This window comes from Staurois parvus, unplaced genomic scaffold (assembly GCF_062004578.1).
Source record: "Staurois parvus isolate SC_StPar_1 unplaced genomic scaffold, SC_StPar_1.0 ptg000013l, whole genome shotgun sequence".
NCBI lineage: Eukaryota > Metazoa > Chordata > Amphibia > Anura > Ranidae > Staurois > Staurois parvus.
Genome location: NW_028317809.1, coordinates 255,201 through 277,178, shown reverse-complemented (window position 1 = coordinate 277,178; position 21,978 = coordinate 255,201). Strand labels below are relative to the sequence as shown.

The window sequence follows — 21,978 nt, the reverse complement described above, 5'->3', positions numbered from 1 at the left end:
ATTCAAATCTGCTAATACACTGAACACTCCCCCCCAGACTAACAGTGCTGCTGTATACTGTGTCTTGAGCTCAGTCCTCCACAGTGGCGTCTCACTAATACTGGAGGTATGTATGTTACTGGCCAGATCACCAGGAGAAAACAGAGGGGAAAAAAACAGAGAAAAGAAACCTAATGCAGCCACCACATCTAATTATTGATAAGCTGTAATAAAATGTCTTTTTGGTTTAATATCACTTGACCCCTGGTTCACACTATAACTGCGGCTGCAGGCTGGTTGTGGGTGCAGGAATTACATCTGTTCCAGCAACCACCCACAGCTGCATTGCATTTCTGTTGCAAGGTGCTGGGGGGTGCCATTTATTCTGAATGGCACTCTTACACATCTCATTCCGCAGCGTGATTTTGGAGCGATCATGGGTGTGGGAACTGCACAGAAACTGCATGGTCAAAAAGACCATGCAGATTCCATGTGGATGCATTTTGGAAACGGTGCTTGCATCTTTTCCTTGCGTGAAACACGGGCACAGCAGCCTATTCAAATTTATGCACTGCCGTGCTTGCACAAATGCAGGCCACACGGTCCTCAATAGTGTGAACCAAGCCTTAGGTTGGTTTCTAACGGCTTAAAAACATTTGCTCCCTCCCCTATGTCACTACAGGACAAACAGTAGTAGTGACATAAGGGTTAGAGCAGGGTTCTCCAAACTTTCTAAACAAAGGGCCAGTTTACTATCCTTCAGACTTTAGAGCTGGCCAGATTGTGGTCAGTGGGAGTAGAAAATGGCCTAGTATTTGTAATAATGCTCCATCATTGGTGTAATTGGGAGGAATAGTGCCACATCGCTGGTGTCAGTGGGAGGAATAGTGCCCCATAATTGGTGTCAGTGGAAGGAATAGTGCTCCACTGTTGGTATCAGTGGCAGGAAGTATACCCTATTGTTAACCTGTTTGGTGGTAGGTTAAGGTAGTAACAAGAAACACACAGCTAAATTTAAAAAAATTATTTTGTTTACTATTTTGGGCCAGTTTTCCTTTGATAATAAAAAAAATCAGGAGCTATCCATTACCATTTACCACCAAATATCCTGAAAAAAAAACAAAATATAATCCACCTGGATACACAAAGTAGTTATGATGATTGGTATGATTTTACTAACACGTGTCAAAGTTGCAAAATTTTACTTAGGCATTAAGATTTGTTTTACCCTTGGGCATGAAGGGGTTAATGTCAGTGGGAGGAATAGTGCCCCAATTACCAGCTAAAGGCAAGCAAAGGGCCGTATCCTGCAACTGGACCACAATTTGGAGACCACTGGGTTAGAGGAATCAACTATAGTAGATGGCTAGAAGGATGGCAATAAAGCTGGTTGGAAACCAGAATGATGAGCAACTTTTGTATACATGTTGTCCCAACCAAAAGTGGGAGGATGGAAGATCTCAGAACCTGGAATTATAAGAGTAGTACCGTGTGCTAGCCTATTCCCATGCAGAAACAAGCAATTGATTCTTGATGAGAAGAGAAGGCAATTTTATTTCTTTTTGTAGCCAGAGTTAAAATGTTAATGTATAAAATCTCTAAACTGCAGTAGTTTATCTTTCTAGCTGTAACTATAAATAATTGGTCTCACAGTAAAATCATAGGAAAGATCCAGGAGCGGACTGACAACTCATGGGGCCCCCGGGCAATAGTGGATCATGGGGCCCCTCTGTCCTTGCCCAAACTCAAAAAAGCCTATGAAAAAGGTACCAGGGGCATCTCATGGGGCCCCCTACTGACCCCGGGCCCTCAATAGGGGATCATGGGGCCCCTGTGTCCTTGCCCAAACTCAAAAAAGCCAATGGAAAAGGTACCAGGGGCATCTCATGGGGCCCCTTACTGCCCCCGGGCGCTCGGGCAGTGCCTGAGTTTCCAAATGGTCAGTCCGCCCCTGGAAGGATCCTACAAGTTTTATCAAGGTTTATAACTTTGAGACTTGTGCCAAACCCTGATGCTTTGATTAATTCAACTATTATCTTTATATACTGGGTTCCCTGGGCTGCTGTCCACCACAATGCATGCACTTGGGACCTCCAGGTAAAGATATGTCCTTGTTTAAGTTAAAGCATTTGTAGTTGTTCCTGCTCTGTGCAGTGGTTTTGCAAGGACCTTGCTCTGGGGGCACTCAGGCATGCTCGCTCCCGAGCCGGCTCTGTGTGTCTATGAGACACACAGAGCACGGCTTGACCTTGTCCCTGCTTCCCCATCACTGGCTGTGATTCACAGCCAATGGCTCCCACTGCTGTGTCTCAGCCAATGAGGAGGGAGAGACCCGAGAGCTCTTGTGCACATCACTGGATCTGGATCGGACTCAGGTAAGTATTTGGGGGGCAGAGGGGGCGCTGCACACTGAAGGTTTTTAACCTTCATGCATAGAATGCATGAAAGTAAATAACCTTCAGGCTTTGGAACCAATTTAATGCAAATACTGCTTCAAAAGGAAGTTTTATGCCTTCAAAGACAACATGTATCTTTTATTATCTCTCTTTTTTTAAAATGGGTTCTTACAATATTTTATCATAGCTATATTTAAAAAGGAGTTGAATTTAGCATAGTTAATACTTTAGATTAGTTATGGAAATGTGGTTTTATCTCTGATGCTAAAATGTCTCTGCCACCTAGTGGTAAGCTTGTCATACTACATTAAAAAATGTCCTGGATAATTAAAAAAAATTGTAATTAAACATAAATAAATAATAATAATAAAAAAGAATGGTTCATCAGTTAGCTGCGACATCTCTTTTCAGCAACTGTAACAGTCTCTCAGAACCTATCAAGCATTTTCCAATGCAGGTAAATAGATATGAGAAAATATATGGCTTGTAATAGGGTTTAATTTTAGTGGGTTGCACTGCATTGATAAAAAAAAAAAACCTCCTAATTACAATTTGGATGCACCAACCTGTACTTCACTATTTTATATCTTTTTTTTGTTGTTTTTTTAAACATGTCAACACGCACCAATACAACTTGTGTTCATTTATGAAACCTTTAAGCGAAGCTCCAGTCACCATATAAAATATAACAGTCAGCAGCTACCACTCACCTGTCCCTTGATCTCGTGGTGTCCACACCGTAGCTTGGTTTACTGACAGTCCTCTGTACCTGGCGCCAGCATCTTCAGTGGGGCTTTGACAACTTGTGGCTTCACAGCCAGGTGCCCACTGCGCATGTGTGATTAGCACATTCACATTCTGAATGACCCTGTAGTCTACTGGGACCTGTCACGTGTGTCAGAAGACTACAGAGGGAGGGAAACTTCCACTTCCGATCGCCTAGTGGATTGCAGTGAAAGTGGGAGAGGGTACCAAAATTGGGTACCCGCTCCCCAAAGGCGCTAATCCTTAACATGGAGTGAAGGAAGAGGCCTTAAAGCAGAACTTCACCTTTTGGGTGGCACTCCCCATATGGAAGAAAAATATATTTGAAATATATTTTAAAAATATTCTTCTCAAATATATTGCAATATAGTTGAAATACTACAATTTTGGCCATATTCAATATATTTTGAAATATATTTAAATAAATATATATATATATATATATATATATACTGCATGCTGAAATGCATTTGTATTACAAAATATATGAAATATATTTTTAAAAATACATTTCAAATATACTGTATTTCTTTAAAAATACAAATCTACATTTTTGGAATGCACTTACAAATATACAGTCATGGCCGAAATTGTTGGCACCCTTGATATTTCTCCAGGAAATCATGTATTTCTCACGAAACGTATTGCATTAACACATGTTTTGCTATACACATGTTTATTCCCTTTGTGTGTATTGGGACAAAACAAAAAAAGGGAGGAAAGAAAGCAAATTCGACATAATGTCACACAAACCTCCAAAAATGGGCTGGACAAAAGTATTGGCACCCTTTCACAACTGCGGATAAATAAGAATGTTACAAGCATGTGATGCTCCTGTAAACTCACCTGGGGCAAGTAACAGGTGTGGGCAATATAGAAATCACACCTGAAAGCAGATAAAAAGGAGAGACGTTCACTTAACCTTTGCATTGTGTGTCTGTCTGTGCCACACTAAGCATGGACAACAGAAAGAGGAGACGAGAACTGTCTGAGGACCTGAGAACCAAAATTGTGGCAAAATATCAACAATCTCAAGGTTACAAGTCCATCTCCAGAGAACTAGATTTGCCTTTGTCCACAGTGCGCAACATTATCAAGAAGTTTGCAACCCATGGCACTGTAGCTAATCTCCCTGGTCGTGGACGGATGAGGAAAATTGATGAAAGATTGCAACGCAGAATAGTCCGGATGGTGGATAAGCAGCCCCAAACATGTTCCAAAGACATTCAAGCTGTCCTGCAGGCTCAGGGAGCATCAGTGTCAGCGCGAACTATCCGTCGACATTTAAATGAAATGAAACGCTATGGCAGGAGACCCAGGAGGACCCCACTGCTGACACAGAGACATAAAAAAGCAAGACTACAGTTTGCCAAAATGTACTTGAGTAAGCCAAAAGCCTTCTGGGAAAACGTCTTGTGGACAGATGAGACCAAGATAGAGCTTTTCGGTAAAGCACATCATTCTACTGTTTACCGAAAACGGAATGAGGCCTACAAAGAACAAAACACAGTACCTACGGTAAAATATGGTGGAGGTTCAATGATGTTTTGGGGTTGTTTTGCTGCCTCTGGCACTGGGTGCCTTGACTGTGTGCAAGGCATCATGAAATCTGAGGATTACCAAAGGATTTTGGGTCGCACTGTAGGGCCCAGTGTCAGAAAGCTGGGTTTGCGTCCAAGATCCTGGGTCTTCCAGCAGGACAATGACCCCAAACATACGTCAAAAAGCACTCAGAAATGGATGGCAAAGAAGCGCTGGAGAGTTCTGAAGTGGCCAGCAATGAGCCCAGATCTAAATCCCATTGAACACCTGTGGAGAGATCTTAAAATTGCTGTTGGGAAAAGGTGTCCTTCCAATAAGAGAGACCTGGAGCTGTTTGCAAAGGAAGAGTGGTCCAAAATTCCGGGTGAGAGGTGTCAGAAGCTTATTGATGGTTATAGGAAGCGACTGATTTCAGTTATGTTTTCCAAAGGGTGTGCAACCAAATATTAAGTTAAGGGTGCCAATACTTTTGTCCAGCCCATTTTTGGGGTTTTGTGTGACATTATGTCATATTTGCTTTTCTGCCTCTGTTTTATATTTGTTCCAATACATACAAAGGGAATAAACATGTGTATAGCAAAACATGTGTTAATGCAATACCTTTTTTGTGTGAAATACTTGATTTTCAGGAAAAATATCAAGGGTGCCAACAATTTCGGCCATGACTGTATGTAAAAATATATGTTAAAATGACTTATTTATATGTTAAAAAATATCTGAAGAATATATTTTAAAAAAATGTTAACATATAAAAAAGTAATTTTAACATATATTTTTACATATATTTGTAAATGCATTCCAAAAATGTAGACTTGTATTTTTAAAGACATACAGTATATTTGAAATGTATTTTTAAAAATATTTTTCATATATATTGTGTAATAAAAACGCATTTCAACATGCAGTATATATATATATATATATTTATTTATTTTATTTTATTTTTTTATTGAAATATATTGAATATGGCCAAAATTGTAGCATTTCAAATATATGGCAATATATTTGGGAAGAATAATTTTTAAAATATATTTCAAATATATTTTTCTTCCATGTGGGTCTGCTTTAAAGTTAGATTGTAAGCTCGTAAGAGCAGGGCCCTCAAACCCCTCATGTATTGTATTGTACTGTTTTGTCTCATGTTCTGCCCTCCCCCACTATTGTACAGTGCTGAGCAAACCCTTTGGCGCTATATAAATACTGTATAATAATAATAATAATTGTAAGCAGCAATTAAAAAATGCTAACGAATATTTCCTGCAATAGAAGTGGTATTACACTTATCTCTCTGGCATTCTGCTTCTCCTAATTTTCCTCCCCTCCAGCCCTGCAGCCTCTGTCAGATTCTTCAGCATTTGCCACTTCTGGGATTGTCAGCTGCCTTTGTCCTGTGGTTTGCTGTGGTTCCTTCCCCCAATCCCAATGTGAATATTGGATACAGTAGTAATGTAAGAATCATAGGATGGGACTTGTGCTTTTCTAATTGAGGACAAAGCAACAGGTTCACTTCAATGTCCCACCAGCAGCACATACCTTTTTTTTTTCTTTCCCCCACTTCTGTGATCTGCTGCCAGTAGGGAAGAAAAATACCTGGTACTAACAGGTATGGGAGAGCATCAAACCCATTCCACTTGTTGCCATTTGACAAGTGCAGATGCTAGGTGGTTTAACAGCACTGTCACAAGGGGATAGGGAGTGAGTCCTCAGCCCTGCATAACATGAACACAAGTGTAAAGCCTGAAGAGATAGGATCATCTAGACCAGGGGTCAGTTTACTATCCTGCAGACTTTAGGGGGGCTGGACTGTGGCCACTGGAAGAAGAAAATGTCCTGACATCAGTGGGAGTAAACAATGCCCTATCTTTGGTGTCAGTGAGAGGACTTGTACCCCAATATTGGTGTCAATGAGTTGGAAGAATCATGCCCCATCTTTGGAAACAATGGCAGGAACTGAGCCTCATCGTTGGTGGTGTTGGGAGGAATTGTGCCCCTTTGTTGGTGTTAGTGGGGGGAATTATGCCCAATTGTCAGCCCCCCGGCAACAATTTGGAGACTACTGATCTAGAGAGATTAAGCAGAACAAGTAAAAACATGAAGCCGAAATACTAGTTATCTGGGATGTAGTTTAAGTCATGTGAATGGCTTCCATTTTGTACTGTATGTGTATTACAGTAGGCAAATACAAACTTTAAGGGTGCATTCACACCTGTGAATGCTCGCGCATTGTGATTAGAAGCAAGAACCCCAACAGGGGTTCTTGAGTTTCAATTAGCAGTGGGAGACACCCCTACTGAAAGCAATGGAAGGCTGCTGGCTCCCAAAACTAATCACAGCATGTAATCTCTCATGCAGCAATCACACGCAAGTGATCGGCCCTGGATGCAGGCAGTCTGTGTCCAGGGCCGATCACTCACAAGTGATCCCTGCATGAGTGATTACATGCATGTGGCCATGATTTGCTGCAGGAGTTGACAGCCTCCTATTGCTTTCAGTGGCTCTGTCTCCTGCAGCTAATCACAGTGCGTGTGTGTTCGCAGGTGTGAATGCACCCTAAAGATTTATGTTTGTTTCTAGTGTCCTTTTTTTTTTTTTTTTTTTTTTTTTAAATTAAGTGTGTTATATATTCTGTCATTATTGTTATTATTATTTTTTTAAATAAAATGAATAAAACAATTTACCCTCCACCTTTAAGCCATTCCACTTCCCACCATAATAACATATCCTGCACGCTCCAGCAAAAATGTTATTATTAAAGTTAATGTAAACCCTTACAATAAGTTTGTCTTATTTACTCCCTTTTGGCCCGTAAAATATACTATGGAATAGGTGTTTTGTACATCTGTTTAATAAATGAAAAAAATACCTGTTGATCCTGCCTGATGCCAAGAGAGCTGAAAACATCTGTTGACTGTTATCAGTTGGCATTGCTCCCAGTTCTCTTTTTGAGCTACAGAGCATCTCCCCCATTTAGATTGCCATTCCCAGATTCCCATTAGGTGACTCTATATGAAGCCACCTGGTAGAACCAGAGGGTGTCTGGACAAAAATTTCATTAAGCAGCCTCTGCATCTATGATAAGGATGTTAAATTCTGTCCAGTGTGCTAAACTTAGGAGCACTGGCATTTGTGACTAGCAAAACAAGTGCATGCGGAGAGGGTGCTTTTGTTACTTGGTTCTCTGTCACTATAATGTGCTGCAATTGTGAGTCACTTACTTCCCACAAAGCTATGGGGCTTACTGTGCATTTCATAGGACCATAAAACATGTCTTTGAGTTGGGAAAGAATCAGGATAATCCTCTGGTAAATACAGTAATTAAAATAGCTGCAAAGCATCAACAATAGAATCAGAAATGGACTTTACTGACAATTTTGGACAAGTCCTGTTGTATTTTTTTTTTTTACTCTACTTTTTATGTCTCTACTAATGAACACATTTCTATATACTAGTAGCCGTATGTATTATGTTATGTTTTACTTACACAGGGTTCTACCAAACTTTGACCTCAAGTACACTGACTTATGAGTATCTACAGATTCTGATTTCTGATTTATACCCTGATAAAGAACCAAAAGTGATCAGTGACCTGTGCCATCTTATGTTGTCAGAAATTGATAAGGAGAATAAAGGTGAGTACGTTTTTTACAATTTAACTTTGGTTTAGCAGAATGGAAAAATGAGGCATAATTAAACTGAACACCACTCCTAATGCGTTTAACACCCAGTTCCCGGGAATGTCTTACTGTATTTAGATGAGCCTGGGCCATACATCATACACTGTTCCTGGCAGCTCTGTGTCCATTTCCCAGAAGTTGTGTATAATAGAGGAAGGCTAAAGATGAGGCCTGTCAAGAAAATATAATGCAGATTTATGTCTACCTTCAGCGTTCTCTAGATAAAATTCAAATATAGATGCTTTTTGCCACCCACGGTGCTTGTTACACCACAGGAGCTAGAAGGATGTTGCCAAAAAATGATGGGAAAATAACACATTTATTATAGTAATTAGAGTGGCATAAAGAGGAAAGCGATTAATAAAGTTCACAATGTATCCATCCTGGTGGTGGTCTAAAAGAACACTATGCTACTCAGAAGGTACAGATTGGGAGAGGCTATTAAAGCAGAACTACACTGCATGTGAGCACCACAAAATAAAAACGCTATTTAATTCATTTTTAATATTTAAAGCAAACTCATCCATCCATCCATGTCTCCATGCTTTATTTAGCTGAGAAATCACTTTGAAAAACATCTCCTAGCATTTCTGGCAATGGCCATCTTAAGTAAGGGCAGATGATTCATGTAGCATTTACTTCCTGGAATCCATCTGCCCTTAGCTTAGGCCTGCAGGCAGGAGGGTGTGCTTATCTGAGAAAACCCCTCCTCAACTCCTGAAGACTCCTGGGATGCATGACATCATTTGCCTAGGCATGGAAACCAGGAAGTAACTAAAGAAATGTAAAAAAAAATTGAAAACAAGTAAATATGATAGACTTTCCTATCTATTTACTAATACTAGCAACCTAAGGATTAAAAATAGCCAATGTTGACTGAGTGAAGTTCCACTTTAAATAAATGCCAAATACAAAAGTGTCCCAGCATTAAGACCTGCTGGGTAGTGATAGGCACCCAGTTAACTTAACCTTTTAATAAAAAACAGACGTTTCCATACATTTGCAAACAATAATTAGAGAGCTTGCAGAGAGGCAATCCAGACGCTAGAGTGCTTTTAAGTGCTTCCAGATGGAGTTTATTTGTCAGTGTTGCATTACACAAAAAAAAAAATATAGACTGGCCTCATTTACACAGGTGTACTTAAGCATATACCTGTGCAAGGGCCGTGTTTGTCCCCACGGGGTTGCACTGGTGTTCCATGCATTCTGTGCAGTCCGATTCATGTCAGTTGGGACACAGCTGGTGTGTGCAAGTACGGGTCCCCAAATGCACACTGTCTACTTTTGGGGACCCGCATGCACCCGCACCCACATGGCTGTCAAATTGAGAGGCATCACTTTGGCTTCACACAATCTGAATCAGAGGAAAGTAGCAAGGCTAGTTATGTGGCTCATGCCAAGCCTGCCCCCCTTCCCCTTGATGCTACATAGCTCAGCCTCAGTAGGGTCACTGTGTTTGTCCCCACGGGGTTGCACTGGTGTTCCATGCATTCTGTGCAGTCCGATTCATGTCAGTTGGGAGACAGCTGGTGTGTGCAAGTACGGGTCCCCAAATGCACACTGTCTACTTTTGGGGACCCGCATGCACCCGCACCCACATGGCTGTCAAATTGAGAGGCATCACTTTGGCTTCACACAATCTGAATCAGAGGACAGGAGCAAGGCTAGTTATGTGGCTCATGCCAAGCTTGCCCCCCTTCCCCTTGATGCTACATAGCTCAGCCTCAGTAGGGTCACTGTGTTTGTCCCCACGGGGTTGCACTGGTGTTCCAGGCATTCTGTGCAGTCTGATTCATGTCAGTTGGGACACAGCTGGTGCGTGCAAGTACGGGTCCCCAAATGCACACTGTGTACTTTGAGGACCCGCATGCACCCACACCCACATGACTGTCAAATTGGGAGGCATCACCTTCGCTTCACACTATCTGAATCAGAGGAAAGTAGCAAGGCTAGTCATATGGCTCATGCCAAGCCTGCCCCCCTTCCCCTTGATGCTACATAGCTCAGCCTCAGTAGGGTCACTTCTCAGCTGCGACTTTGCATAGACTGCTACTAATGTAAAGAACTTTACTGCAATAGAATGAACCCCTCTTTTTCTCCAGTATGCTGACGTTGCTCTCATGTAGACGGAAAGTTTTTTCACATTTTTTGGACCTGTCCTGTTATAATGTCTTTTTGGCAGCAGGTATTACATACAATTGAAAAAGTAGTACATATTAGTGTTCCCCTTGACCTGAAATTCTGTTTATTGGGGCTGATAGAATTGCTGGCTCCTGCAGTAGCTCAGCGCACCTTACTAATGGTCCTGTTGTTTTATGCTCGCAAAACGATTACTCTACACTGGAAAAAAAGGTCCCCCCCTGCCATGACCTACTGGAAAGAGCTGGTGAATTCTAACTTACCCCTTTATCAGACTACCTATTTTAACAGAGGATTCCCCCACAAATTTTATAAAATTTGGTTATGCTGGCTTGATGATGTATCTACCGCTACTGGGGCAGCTGATGTGGGGAATTGATTGATTGATAGTCACCCAGGTGCCTTGCCTTTTCTGTTGTGAGCTGGGTTCCCTTCTATATGTTATGGTCCTGTTATATTGTCTATACATGATTAGGCCTTGACTATTATGTGTGTTCCACCCCCTCCCGCCCTCCCTTCTATTTGTTTCTCTCTTGGTTGTTTTGCACTGTTGTTGTTTTATGTACACTTTGTTGGGCTTTGACCCTGCCCCTGCGTGGGTGTCTGTTGTCTGTATGTTTTTCATATGTTTAAAATTAAAAAAAGATTTAAAAAAAAAGAACTTTACTGTGCAGTGCAGCTGAACTTGATGGTTCTCAATGACAGACTGTGTATGACCAGCTGCTCACCTTCCCAGTGTCTCAGGTTCTTCCTCAGGGGACATATATTAGGCTATTAAGGGGTGGGGCCAGCTGACAGATAGTGATTGGCAGAGGACTGGCCAATTGGAGAGCCATCTGTGCTGATACAAATTAAAGTTGATACAGGCAACTCACATACAAAACCTGTTATGTGGACTGCACAAAGCTTTAAAGGTTATAGATATATCCAAAGAGATTTTTCATTATTGTTCTAATAAAGAAGCCTGAAATTGCTTCCCATCTCCCACATAATGGATCATTGTATAAAAAGACACACACAATTAAAAACCATGGAAAAATTCATAAAAGACAACAGCCATCACTCATTTGACTCTGTTAATGAGATACTAAAGTCACACTCAGTCCATTAACAATTAATAAAGGGCATTAATCACTAACACAAATTGTAGTATTACAAAAATATTTTTTCTTAGTTTGAAAATTTATGAACATCCTCAGTCCCTGTAGCTGCAGCTGTTGTTTTTTCGGCTTTTCATACCACGCAGCAGGGAGGAATGATACATCAACATTCTGCAGATTGCAGAAGTAAAAGAACACATCACAGGGCACCATTTTGATGTGCATTGCATCACTACCCCCTTGAGGGTTGCGGAGTTGTTTTTGGGTTCCCTGTCTGTCCTGATCCCGCCTTGGGAGCCAAACCCCTGCTGACACCACCTTAAACCTGTGGCCAGAAGAACCCTCTGGTTTACCATAAAGTAGACTCACACACAGGTTAGACTGAACTGACACTGATTATATCGAGGTCAAATGATAAGCACAGTAAAATTAGGCACAATAAGTTGACAAGAAAATATATGCATGAAATGACAGTTAAAACTCTTAATAAACTCAAACAAGGGTTGCAACACAGCACATTCAAATCAGTTTTTGTTGTTGTGCAAGTCAGAATGCAAATAATAGCCTCAGCCCTGAGATGTTTTCTCCCAAGTGAGCAGAACGGGAAGCAATCAAATTGATAGACTAACGCACGTTGGGCCCTCAGGTATTATTGCCTTGGTCTGATTCTGAAAGAGGAAGAGTTCTGTAAAAGAATGGATCAATGTCCTTTTAAACTTCAAAGTTCAATCTTCTGTGTGCTTGATAGGGCCCTAGTTGGTGCACGTAAAGACTTCAATCTCTCTTGATTCAAGGGTAGGAGTTCTGCAAAGAAGGTGAACATAAAGTGAGGAAAGCAGTTCCCTTAAGTGATGCTGAACCAGGATTGTGTCCCTTTAGCCTTCCCGGGGTGAAAACATGAAATTAGGCTGAGAATGAGAAAAAAAGGGGGAGGAGCAGACCACACTTCTGTACTTGAATGGGAAGGTTCTCTGGTGAGTGGTGCAAACTGAGACTGAGGTACCAAGGCAGCTTAGTACGCAGAGTGCAGATATTGCAGTAGGCTCTTGTGATTTAGTATCTTGAGAGTGTGTAATGATTAATTGGCGCAAGGTAAGATGGGCCAATCTAGTCTGTAACGTGTAACTTGTAGGATGGAGGACACTAAGCTGAGAAAGGTATAACTGAGTTTAGCAATGTCCTTTGTCACTTCCATAATTTGAAGTATGGAGCTCTCTCACCTGATTTGTGGCTGCGGTCAGGTAGCGGATAGTCTCTCTGCAGAAGGGGGCCCCTTGTTCTCCGGAGCCCTCCGACACAAATCACTCCAGATGACAGCACCTGGACCACCTGCTCATGAGGTTGCCAGTCCAGCTTGCCAGCAGTCAGCGGTCATCAACTCTTTCTCACTCCTACACCTTCTGCAGTTCTGACCCAGCCTGGACCTCCTGAGTCCCACACAGCTCTCCTCTCGAACACCTTCCCCCTCAAGCTCTCACTGTCCACTTTCCTCTCGGGTTCATGAGCTTTTGTATTTATCTGCCCTCGCCCATCAGCCAACTCTTGTGGGAGATTTAAATGGTGAAGTCCTGCTATCAGCCTACAAGTCCCACAAAGCTTTTTTTTGGCAGAGTCTGTATAGCTGGACTGCAGAATGCTGCCTTTTTGTGGCCATTTAACATCCTGCAACCAGTATTTCTGCAGACTGTTTCAGCATGTTCCAGGGAGGGAGCTGGCCACTGGATGGTGCAGAATTTGGTTATGTAGTCTGCTCAGCAGTGTCTTGATTTTTTTAAATCAGATGCACTTCTAAAATAGTAATCAAGCAACTGATTAGCATGTCTGTACCATCCAGTGTCCAGCAGGGAGGAACATGCTCATCTAAGGTTTGCTTGGCATGTGCTTTTTGACTCTCACCATCATTTACACTCTCTGCTCTCAGGGCATCTGAATAGATTGTTACAAAGGAATACATTGAGAGAGCAGGATAAATTGTGGACAAAAGCATAAAGGAAATGGATGCCGTGGGGGATCTCTGGAAGATAGGTATCAGTCATGTAAATGAGAACTGCAGCCACAGTAAAGAAGCGTACGCAATTACAATTTCCAAATTCAAACAATATAAAGAACTTCCATAGGTCCTTGGGACATCCACATGTATGTGGTAAGATGATTTAGTGGACTCAGTTTCTCACAGTGATCCTACATAGGAGATCATAAACCCTTGTGTAGCACTCTCTAGTGTGCTACTAAAATAGAGTAGTGTATTATAGGCAAAATCATTGTGTGACTCATGGTAGTTGTGTGGGTCATGTAATTAAGGTTGGGTTATTGCAGGTCAGCTGGATGACTCAAGGTTGTGGCTCTATCGCCTCCTCTTGACTCTGGAGGACCATAGAACCTTCCAGGGTCGGTAAGAAGGAAGGGGTGGAGGCCTAATCTGCATATTCATGGGGGGTTCAACAAATCCCAGGTTTGGAGGCCCTGGTGGACTGGCCTATAAATATGGGAGAGTCAGCCTGACGGGAGTCGGGTGGAAGATGGAGTGCTGAGATCTGGGGGAAGCTGGCCTTTAGGCTAGGCTTGGGCTGGCTCAGCAGGATACATTCTACGGAGAGGCATGCTTGGGATCAAGGCCTGGAGCAGCAGGGAGCAAAGAGGAAAGTGTCAGTACAGCAGCACACTTTGGGATCTTCAAGGGGAAAGACTGCCAACTGTAGCAAGCTTTCCAAGGACACCATTGAGCTAAAATCTTTATCCTTGACCCGGGAGATCTTCCGAGAAGCCGTGCTTGCAGGCTATGGAGCTGGGAGCAGGTCTGTAGGGGGAGAGAAGACTACGCTACGAGAAGTGAAGTGATTTTTGAGGGGCTGCTAGTTCTTCTTCCGTAAGGGGCAGCTGCTGCTGATCAGCAATGACTGACGGCTTTCAGGAAAAGAACAGTCCAGGATCTGCTTTGTACATAGGAGGGAAGTGTCCCTCTTCCATTGTTTCATGTCAATTTGGGCATCCCATAATCCCTATTTCCCTATCCAAGTTGAAATATCCTAATAAAACAACAAAATCAAATTCATGGATTGGTCACTGTCTTTGGATGCAAGTCTGTGTCAAAAATACCTGTTGTCTGGCTGTGTAGTGGGAAGCTTAGGGATACCCACAATACAGCGGCCCTCACGAGGGTAACGCTACACTTGGATCAAACATTCACAGAGTAATGAATGGTAGAACTGCCCACAACAAACATTTTTTGCTTAATTCCAACATCACCCCCCTGATATTCCTTTATCTGTATAAAGAAAGCATAGCTACAATTTCTTTCAATGGTAAAGTCAAGACTATGTGCAGATCATAGCATTCGAAGTTCACATATAGCCCCATTTATGGCACGGCAGTCATATGGAGCTCATACCTATCAAGATGTACCTGGTTCAAAAGTTTGAAGGCTAATTTGATGTTTTAAATGTAATCATATAAGGGAAGTTAAATTTTTCCATAGTTATGTACATTGGTCCAGTTTGGGCCAAAGTAAGAATATATGTTTCATACCTAGGGAATCCCTGTGGAAGCTGTAAATCACTTTATTAGACACTATTATAATGATCTGTTCTAGCTTCTGGGTCCCATGGCGAGTGGCTGCCATACTGCTTACAGAACGCAGTAGGTAGCCCGCTCGACACAGGTGCCATTTAGAGACCCCTTTGCATTTTCTCATTGAATGCAAAGTCAAATGCCAATCAGAGAATGTTTTGAAATAATTGAGAAAATGCAAAGTGTACCTGAAAGGAGCCCATGCTGAACAGGCAATCTCCTGTGTTCACAATCCAGCAGTGCATCTGCATAACAAGGGACCCGGAAACTAGTGGAGATCACTGAAGTAGCAGTGTGTACTATGGTGATTTTCAGCTTCTAGAGGTATCACACAGGTGTGGCACATTCTGTACATAATTATGGCCTAAGCTGGCCCATTATAACTATTTAAAAAGTTTTATACCTAATCTTTGGCTTTAAATAAAGCTAGAAGATATATATATACGTGAGACAAGTAAAGGCAGGTATTTGATTAACATACACTGAGGTACCAGTATTCAAAGATACTAATCGAAAAACTAAGAGCACATAAACAGGTGTCTTTTATAAGGCAATGCAAAACAGTATGGAGATTCAAAATATAGTTATGCACATCAATAATTATTGTTTATGTTTATTCAAGTTATGTGAATGAAACATAAATAAAGATGATTATGGATAATTGTACTTTACATGTTGCATTTAGCTTGTTTATTACATCTATAATTAACTTTGATTAGGAATAAGCAAGTCAATTAGTGCAGGTTAGGACAGTTCATTTTGCATCAGTGTTTGCAGATAATAAGTGACCTGTGCTAGCTCCATTTAACTCCAGTTTTAAAGTACAGGCAGTCCCCGGGTTACGAACATGATAGGGTCTGTAGGTTTGTGTTTAAGTTGAATTTGTATGTAAGTTGGAACAGGCACATTTTTTTTTAAGTGTAGCTCTAGCCAAAAACATTATTTTTTTTTTTTTTTGGGATGTCATAGGGAAAGGTTAACACCCCTGTAATGTTTGTTTTGCTGTCTGTGCCCATGTTCAGAGGATTTCACCTCACTTTCTGTCCCTGCGACAATTGGCTTTTGAAAATTTTAAATAACAGAGCAGGGTCAACGCACGCTGAAGCGCACAGTGCACATAAGTCGCCAACTGTCTGCAGAGTCAACAGCTAAAGACCTCCAAAGTTTACATGGCCTGCAGATTATCAAATCAACAATGCATAGAGAGCTTCATGGAATGGGTTTCCATGGCCGAGCAGCTGCATCCAAGCCTTACATCACCAAGTGCAATGCAAAGTGTCGGATGCAGTGGTGTAAAGAACGCTGCCAATGGACTCTAGAGTAGTGTAGACGTGTTCTCTGGAGTGACAAATCACGCTTTTCTTTCTGGCAATCTTATGATCCAGGAGAATGGTACTAGCCTGACTGCATTGTGCCAAGTGTAAAATTTGGTGGAGGTAGGATTATGGTGTGGGGTTGTTTTTCACGCATCGGGCTTGGCCCCTAAGATCCAGTGAAGGGAACTCTTAAGGTGTCAGCATTCCAAGGCATTTTGGACAATTTCATGCTCCCAACTTTGTGGGAACAATTTGGGGATGGCCCCTTCCTGTTCCAGCATGACTGTGAATCAGTGCACAAAGCAAGATCCATAAAGACATGGATGAGCGAGTTTGGGGTGGAGGAACTTAACTACCCTACACAGAGTCCTGACCTCAACCCGATAGAACACCTTTGGGATGAATTAGAGTGGAGATTGCGAGCCAGGCCTTCTCGCCCGACTTCAGTGCCTGACCTCACAAATGCGCTTCTGGAAAAATGGTCAAACATTCCCATAGACACACTTCTAAACCTTGTGGATAGCCTTCCCAGAAGAGTTAAAGCTGTTATATCTGCAAAGGGTGGGCCAACTCAATATTGAACCCAACGGACTAAGACTGGGATGCCAATAAAGTTCATGTGCATGTAAAGGCAGGTGCCCCAGTACTTTTGGCAATATAATGTATGTTCAATTGCATAAAGCAGAATTTGAAATACACAGTGAAAGAGCAGAATTCAATATCCTACCATACACTCTGTACTGTCTGCTGTGAAAATTTACCTGTGCCTCAGAAAGCACACTGTTTCTGCCTGCGCTCTGACACAGCCCGTGCTGCATCACAGACCCTATCATCTGTTTACAAATCACACTTCGCAGAGAATATCCAATTATGTGCATGGAAAAATAAAACCACATTTTTGCTTGATTGAATGATGGCTTCATGTACTAAGTTCTGGAGAAAATGTCCTTGCAATGCGCAACTTCCCTTGCAAAGTGAACCATCTATTTGCCTTTAGTAAATAAAATCCCATATGTTTACTTATTGTTTATTTTTATAAATAAAATCTTATTTTGACATATCTTATCTCTTTCGTTTCTACATGGCAAGGACGAGCAATTGATGAAGACCAATTTGTTTCCTGGGTCCAAAGTATGCCTCAATCTCAAGTGTCTTTAGTACTACAATTCCCAATATTACCACCAGATAGAACACCTTCTGCAGAGAGAGCCTTACCCTATATATCTGTAAGTAATGCTAAATACACAGTAGAGGATAATGCCCTAAACTTAAACTATGTACATTGTTTATTGTTTAAAATGTGAATGCAAAGTTATACTTAGACCTCATTCACATGGACGTTGTGGCCCATACAGCATGAATGCATAGTTGTTTATGCAGGTGGAATCGCCCGGAGCTGCATACAGGCAGCCTATGTTACATTAAAAAGTGGCCCATTTAATCTGTAGAAGCATATTAAGCCTAAAAGTGTGCATCATCCTGCATACCTGGCGTGCCAGTCTGTTTAGCTTTGGGAAGGTGGGGCCAGGGCAATACTAGGTATTTATTATTTTACCTTAAAAAATATTACATTTAACCCAAGAATTGCTGCACACATGTTAAAACGTTTTTCAGTAAACAAATGCAATAATTTCATAGCTCAATCAGATGCATATTATTGACAAGCAGGTTGAGAGAGTCTCAGATGGATAAGGAGGACTGCATCTTTTTTCTCCTATTGAAGAACAGAGGTTGCTAACTAAATAATGAATTTTTGTTTTCTGGTTGAATGTCCACTAAATTTGCTTTATAAATTAAGTGCACATTTCCTAAAGAATTTCAGGTGCATGTTAGGTGAATTGGCCATCAAAATGTTTAAAAAAAAAATCCACAGGGTGAACCATAGTGGATATATTTCATAGACTGCTGGTCATACGCATAATGATTAAATCTGTTGATTTTCTATTAAACAATTACATCCTTCAGAAATCAGTTGCACTAAATCAGTGGTTCAGTCAGTCCTGGTGGTACTCCAATTAAATTGTAACCAAGCAATATCGTTTTTGCTACATCAGATAAAGTTTTCCAAATTAAAGATCACTTGAAACACCTAAATCTATGATTGATCACAGGTTATGTGTATAGCCAGTATTACAGCTATTACAGTAGTTCTTGATATGTTCCATCTGCTAGCCAAGCACAGATTTGGATGACAAGTGGGGAGTACGTGATGAGCAGCTTCGGCAGGTTGCCTTCTTAATGGCTAAAAGAAGAAGAGACTGGAGACTCCTAGCAAACAACTTGGGCTTCCTAGAAAAAGACTCTATTTCCTTTGAGCAGAACCATTCTGAACTCAGAGAAAAGGTAATGAAGTTATAGCTAATAAATAAATAAATATATTGCACAGTATAAATAACTTAAGAAACTGCTAAAATAAGTATGAATTTATTTCTCCCATGATACCCTCCATTTTACTTATAGCAAATGCACAAATGCATTCAAAGATTTACACTAGCCAAAACAAACCAAAAAAGTAACCTTTAAATGAAAAAAATCACTTTCACAAATCACAAGGTTCCTTCAATCAGTGTCACCCGCAGCATTTCCTTCTCTTTTCCATTATTAGTCTGGTGATTTAGGAACCCTTGCTCATGATGCAGGAGAGGAATTCTGAAACACATCTATAGCAGGCTATTGATGTAAAGAAAATATTGCTGGCTGAATCCAAAGTTAAACTGCAGGAAGTATCAGCAAGATCAAAGATAGGAGATGTCTCCCTACCTCCACCATCTTCGGAGGCACATTAATCCACATATGTCAAGTAATAAACACAGACATTTGTAGGCAATTCCAACTACTTTTATCTTGCATTCAACTGCAAAAATGACTGAGATGATCAAGGCAAACTTCCACCAATTGTTACATAGTTAGCCAGGTTATAAGAAGGCATGAACTTCAATAAGTTTAATTATTTTAGTTTCAATAGGTTGCAGTGATCCATATAGCTATTTTTACTACTAAACACTGATTGATTGTGGTTAAAATTGCTTAAAAATTCTTCTGTGTAAGCTCTGATTTATTAATGTGATGGTTCTCAATCTCTGAAAAGTTCTGACCTTAATTGTTAGTGCACCTTTGCTCTGGGACTAAAAGTGCAATATTTAGTAAATGATTTGGAATGTGTGGTCTCCTAGGCAATGTACTGCATATGTGGCAATCTGGGGACCTTAGTTGGGGTCCAGACCCTAAGCCGCAGCTTGTCTTGTAACAGTAATTGTCCTCTTTAAAAAGTAATGATATAGAGTTACAGTAGGTCCATATATATTTGGACACAGGCACAATTTTCATACTTTTGGCTCTGTATGCCACCAGAATAAATTAAAATGAAACAATGCAAATGAATTTAAAGTGCAGACTTTCAGCTTTAGTTTAAGGGGTTGAACATAAATATCAAGTACAAATTTTAGGAACTGCAACCATTTTTCTACACAGTCCCTCCATTTTCAGGGGCTCAAATGTAATTGGACAAATAAATATAATCATAATTAAAATGTTCATTTTTAATATTTTGTTGAGAATCCTTTACTGGCAATGACTGCCTGAAGTCTGGAACCCATGGACATTACCAAAGACTGGGTTTCCTCCTTTCTGATGCTTTGCCAGGTTCTAACTGCAGCTGTCTTCAGTTGTTCTTTGTTTCTGCCTTTAGTTTTGCCTTCAGCAAGTGAAAAGCATGCTCAGTTGGGTTGAGATCAGCTGATTGACTAGACCATTGCAGAATATTCCACTTCTTTTCCTTCAAAAGTTCCTGGGTTGCTTTTGCAGTGTGTTTTGGATCACTGTCCATCTGTACTGTGAAGCGCCATCCAATCAACTTTGCTGCATTTGGCTGCATCTGGGCTGACAGTATATCTCTAAACACTGCAGTATTCATCCGGCTGCTTCTGTCTTCTATCACATCATCAATAAACACCAATGACCCAGTGCCACTGGAAGCCATTCATGCCCATGCCATCATACTGCTTCCACCATGTTTTACAGATGATGTTGTGTGCTTTGGATCATGAGCTGTTCCAAGCCTTCTCTACATTTTATTATTTCCATCATTCTGGTACAGATTAATCTTAGTTTCATCCATCCAAAGAATGTTTTTCCAAAACTGGTCTGGCTTTTTTAGATGTTTTTTGGGAAAGTCTAATCTGGCTTTTCTATTCTTCAGGCTTATGAATGGTTTGCACCTTGTGTTGAACCCTCTGTATTTGCTCTCATGAAGTCTTGATTGTTGACTTTGACATTGATACGCCCACCTCCTGGAGAGTGTCCCTTATTTGCTTGGATGTTGTGAATGCATTTTTCTTTTCCATAGAGAGGATCCTGCGATCATCCACCACTGTTGTCTTCCAGGACGTCCATGCCTTTTTATGTTGCTGAGCTCACCAGTGCGTTCTTCTTTCCTCAGAATGTACCAAACTGTTGATTTGGCCACTCCTAATGTTGCTGCTATCTCTGATGGATTTGTTTCGTTTTTGAAGCCTTACAATGGCCTGTTTTTCTTGCATGGACAGCTCTTTTGAACACATGATGTAGGTTCACAGCAATAGATTCCAAATGCAAATACCACACTTAGAATCAACTCCAGACCTTTTAGCTGCTTAATTGATAAAGAAATAACAAAGGAGTAGCCCACACCTGGCCATGAAACAGAATTTGATTCAATTGACTTTTGGTCCCTTGAAAAAAGGGGGATGGCTACTCTTAAGAGCTGTAATTCCTAAACCCTTCCTTCAATTTGGATGTACATACCCTCAAATTAAACCTGAGTGTACACTTTCAGCCTATATCCATCATATAACTATAGCTTGAATATGTTTTGGTAAATACTGTACCTGAAAAACTAAAATTGTGCCTGTGTCCAAATATATATGGACCTAACTATATACAGGAGGCCTTTGATGTTTGTAGTACAAGACTGAGCAAGTCTTTTTATCTATCTTAAATGTACAAAAAAGGTATACTTTAAAGTGCAAATTCACCTTCAGCAAGATTTGTCAAAAATCCCCTATTTATTTTATACTGCGCATATGCTGTGCACTCTACTGGGTTCAGCTAGAGTAAGAGAGAGCGCATGGTGCACACACACAGTTTGCACAGCCCGGAGTGGATAATAGGGTGCGCACAATCGTAATGTCTAGTCCGCCCTGCAAATAGCAGGATAGAGGGGGAACAAGGGGCCAGCGGTTTTTATGGAAAGGCCCCCCTACACCTGCATGTAAAAGGGAGAATGTGCAGCATTTGAAGCAGGAGGAATGCTAGTATATACTATCCAGAAGATATGGAATTGCATAGAGGGAGTTTTGGAAAATCTTGCTGAAGGTGAACCAAATAAAGTATATTCTTAATATAATGTACTGCATACACTATGTGGCAATCTGGGGACCTCATTTGGGACCAGACACTAGGGGTGAGCTGATCTGGTTAGCAAACATGGTCTTCTTTAAAAGAGTAATGATACATACAGATC

At 41.0% G+C, this 21,978-nt stretch overlaps 1 protein-coding gene across 1 annotated transcript in view; it reads left to right on the top strand.

The window, feature by feature from the left end:
- The window catches only part of LOC149473569 (uncharacterized), a 215,855-nt gene that overhangs the window by 193,503 nt on the left and 374 nt on the right, over positions 1-21,978 (top strand). Inside the window, exons 4-6 of the mRNA XM_089676260.1 lie at positions 8,168-8,311; positions 17,568-17,704; positions 18,651-18,821. Coding sequence (XP_089532386.1) covers positions 8,168-8,311; positions 17,568-17,704; positions 18,651-18,821 — 452 coding nt within the window. The remainder of the gene's footprint in view (positions 1-8,167; positions 8,312-17,567; positions 17,705-18,650; positions 18,822-21,978) is intronic.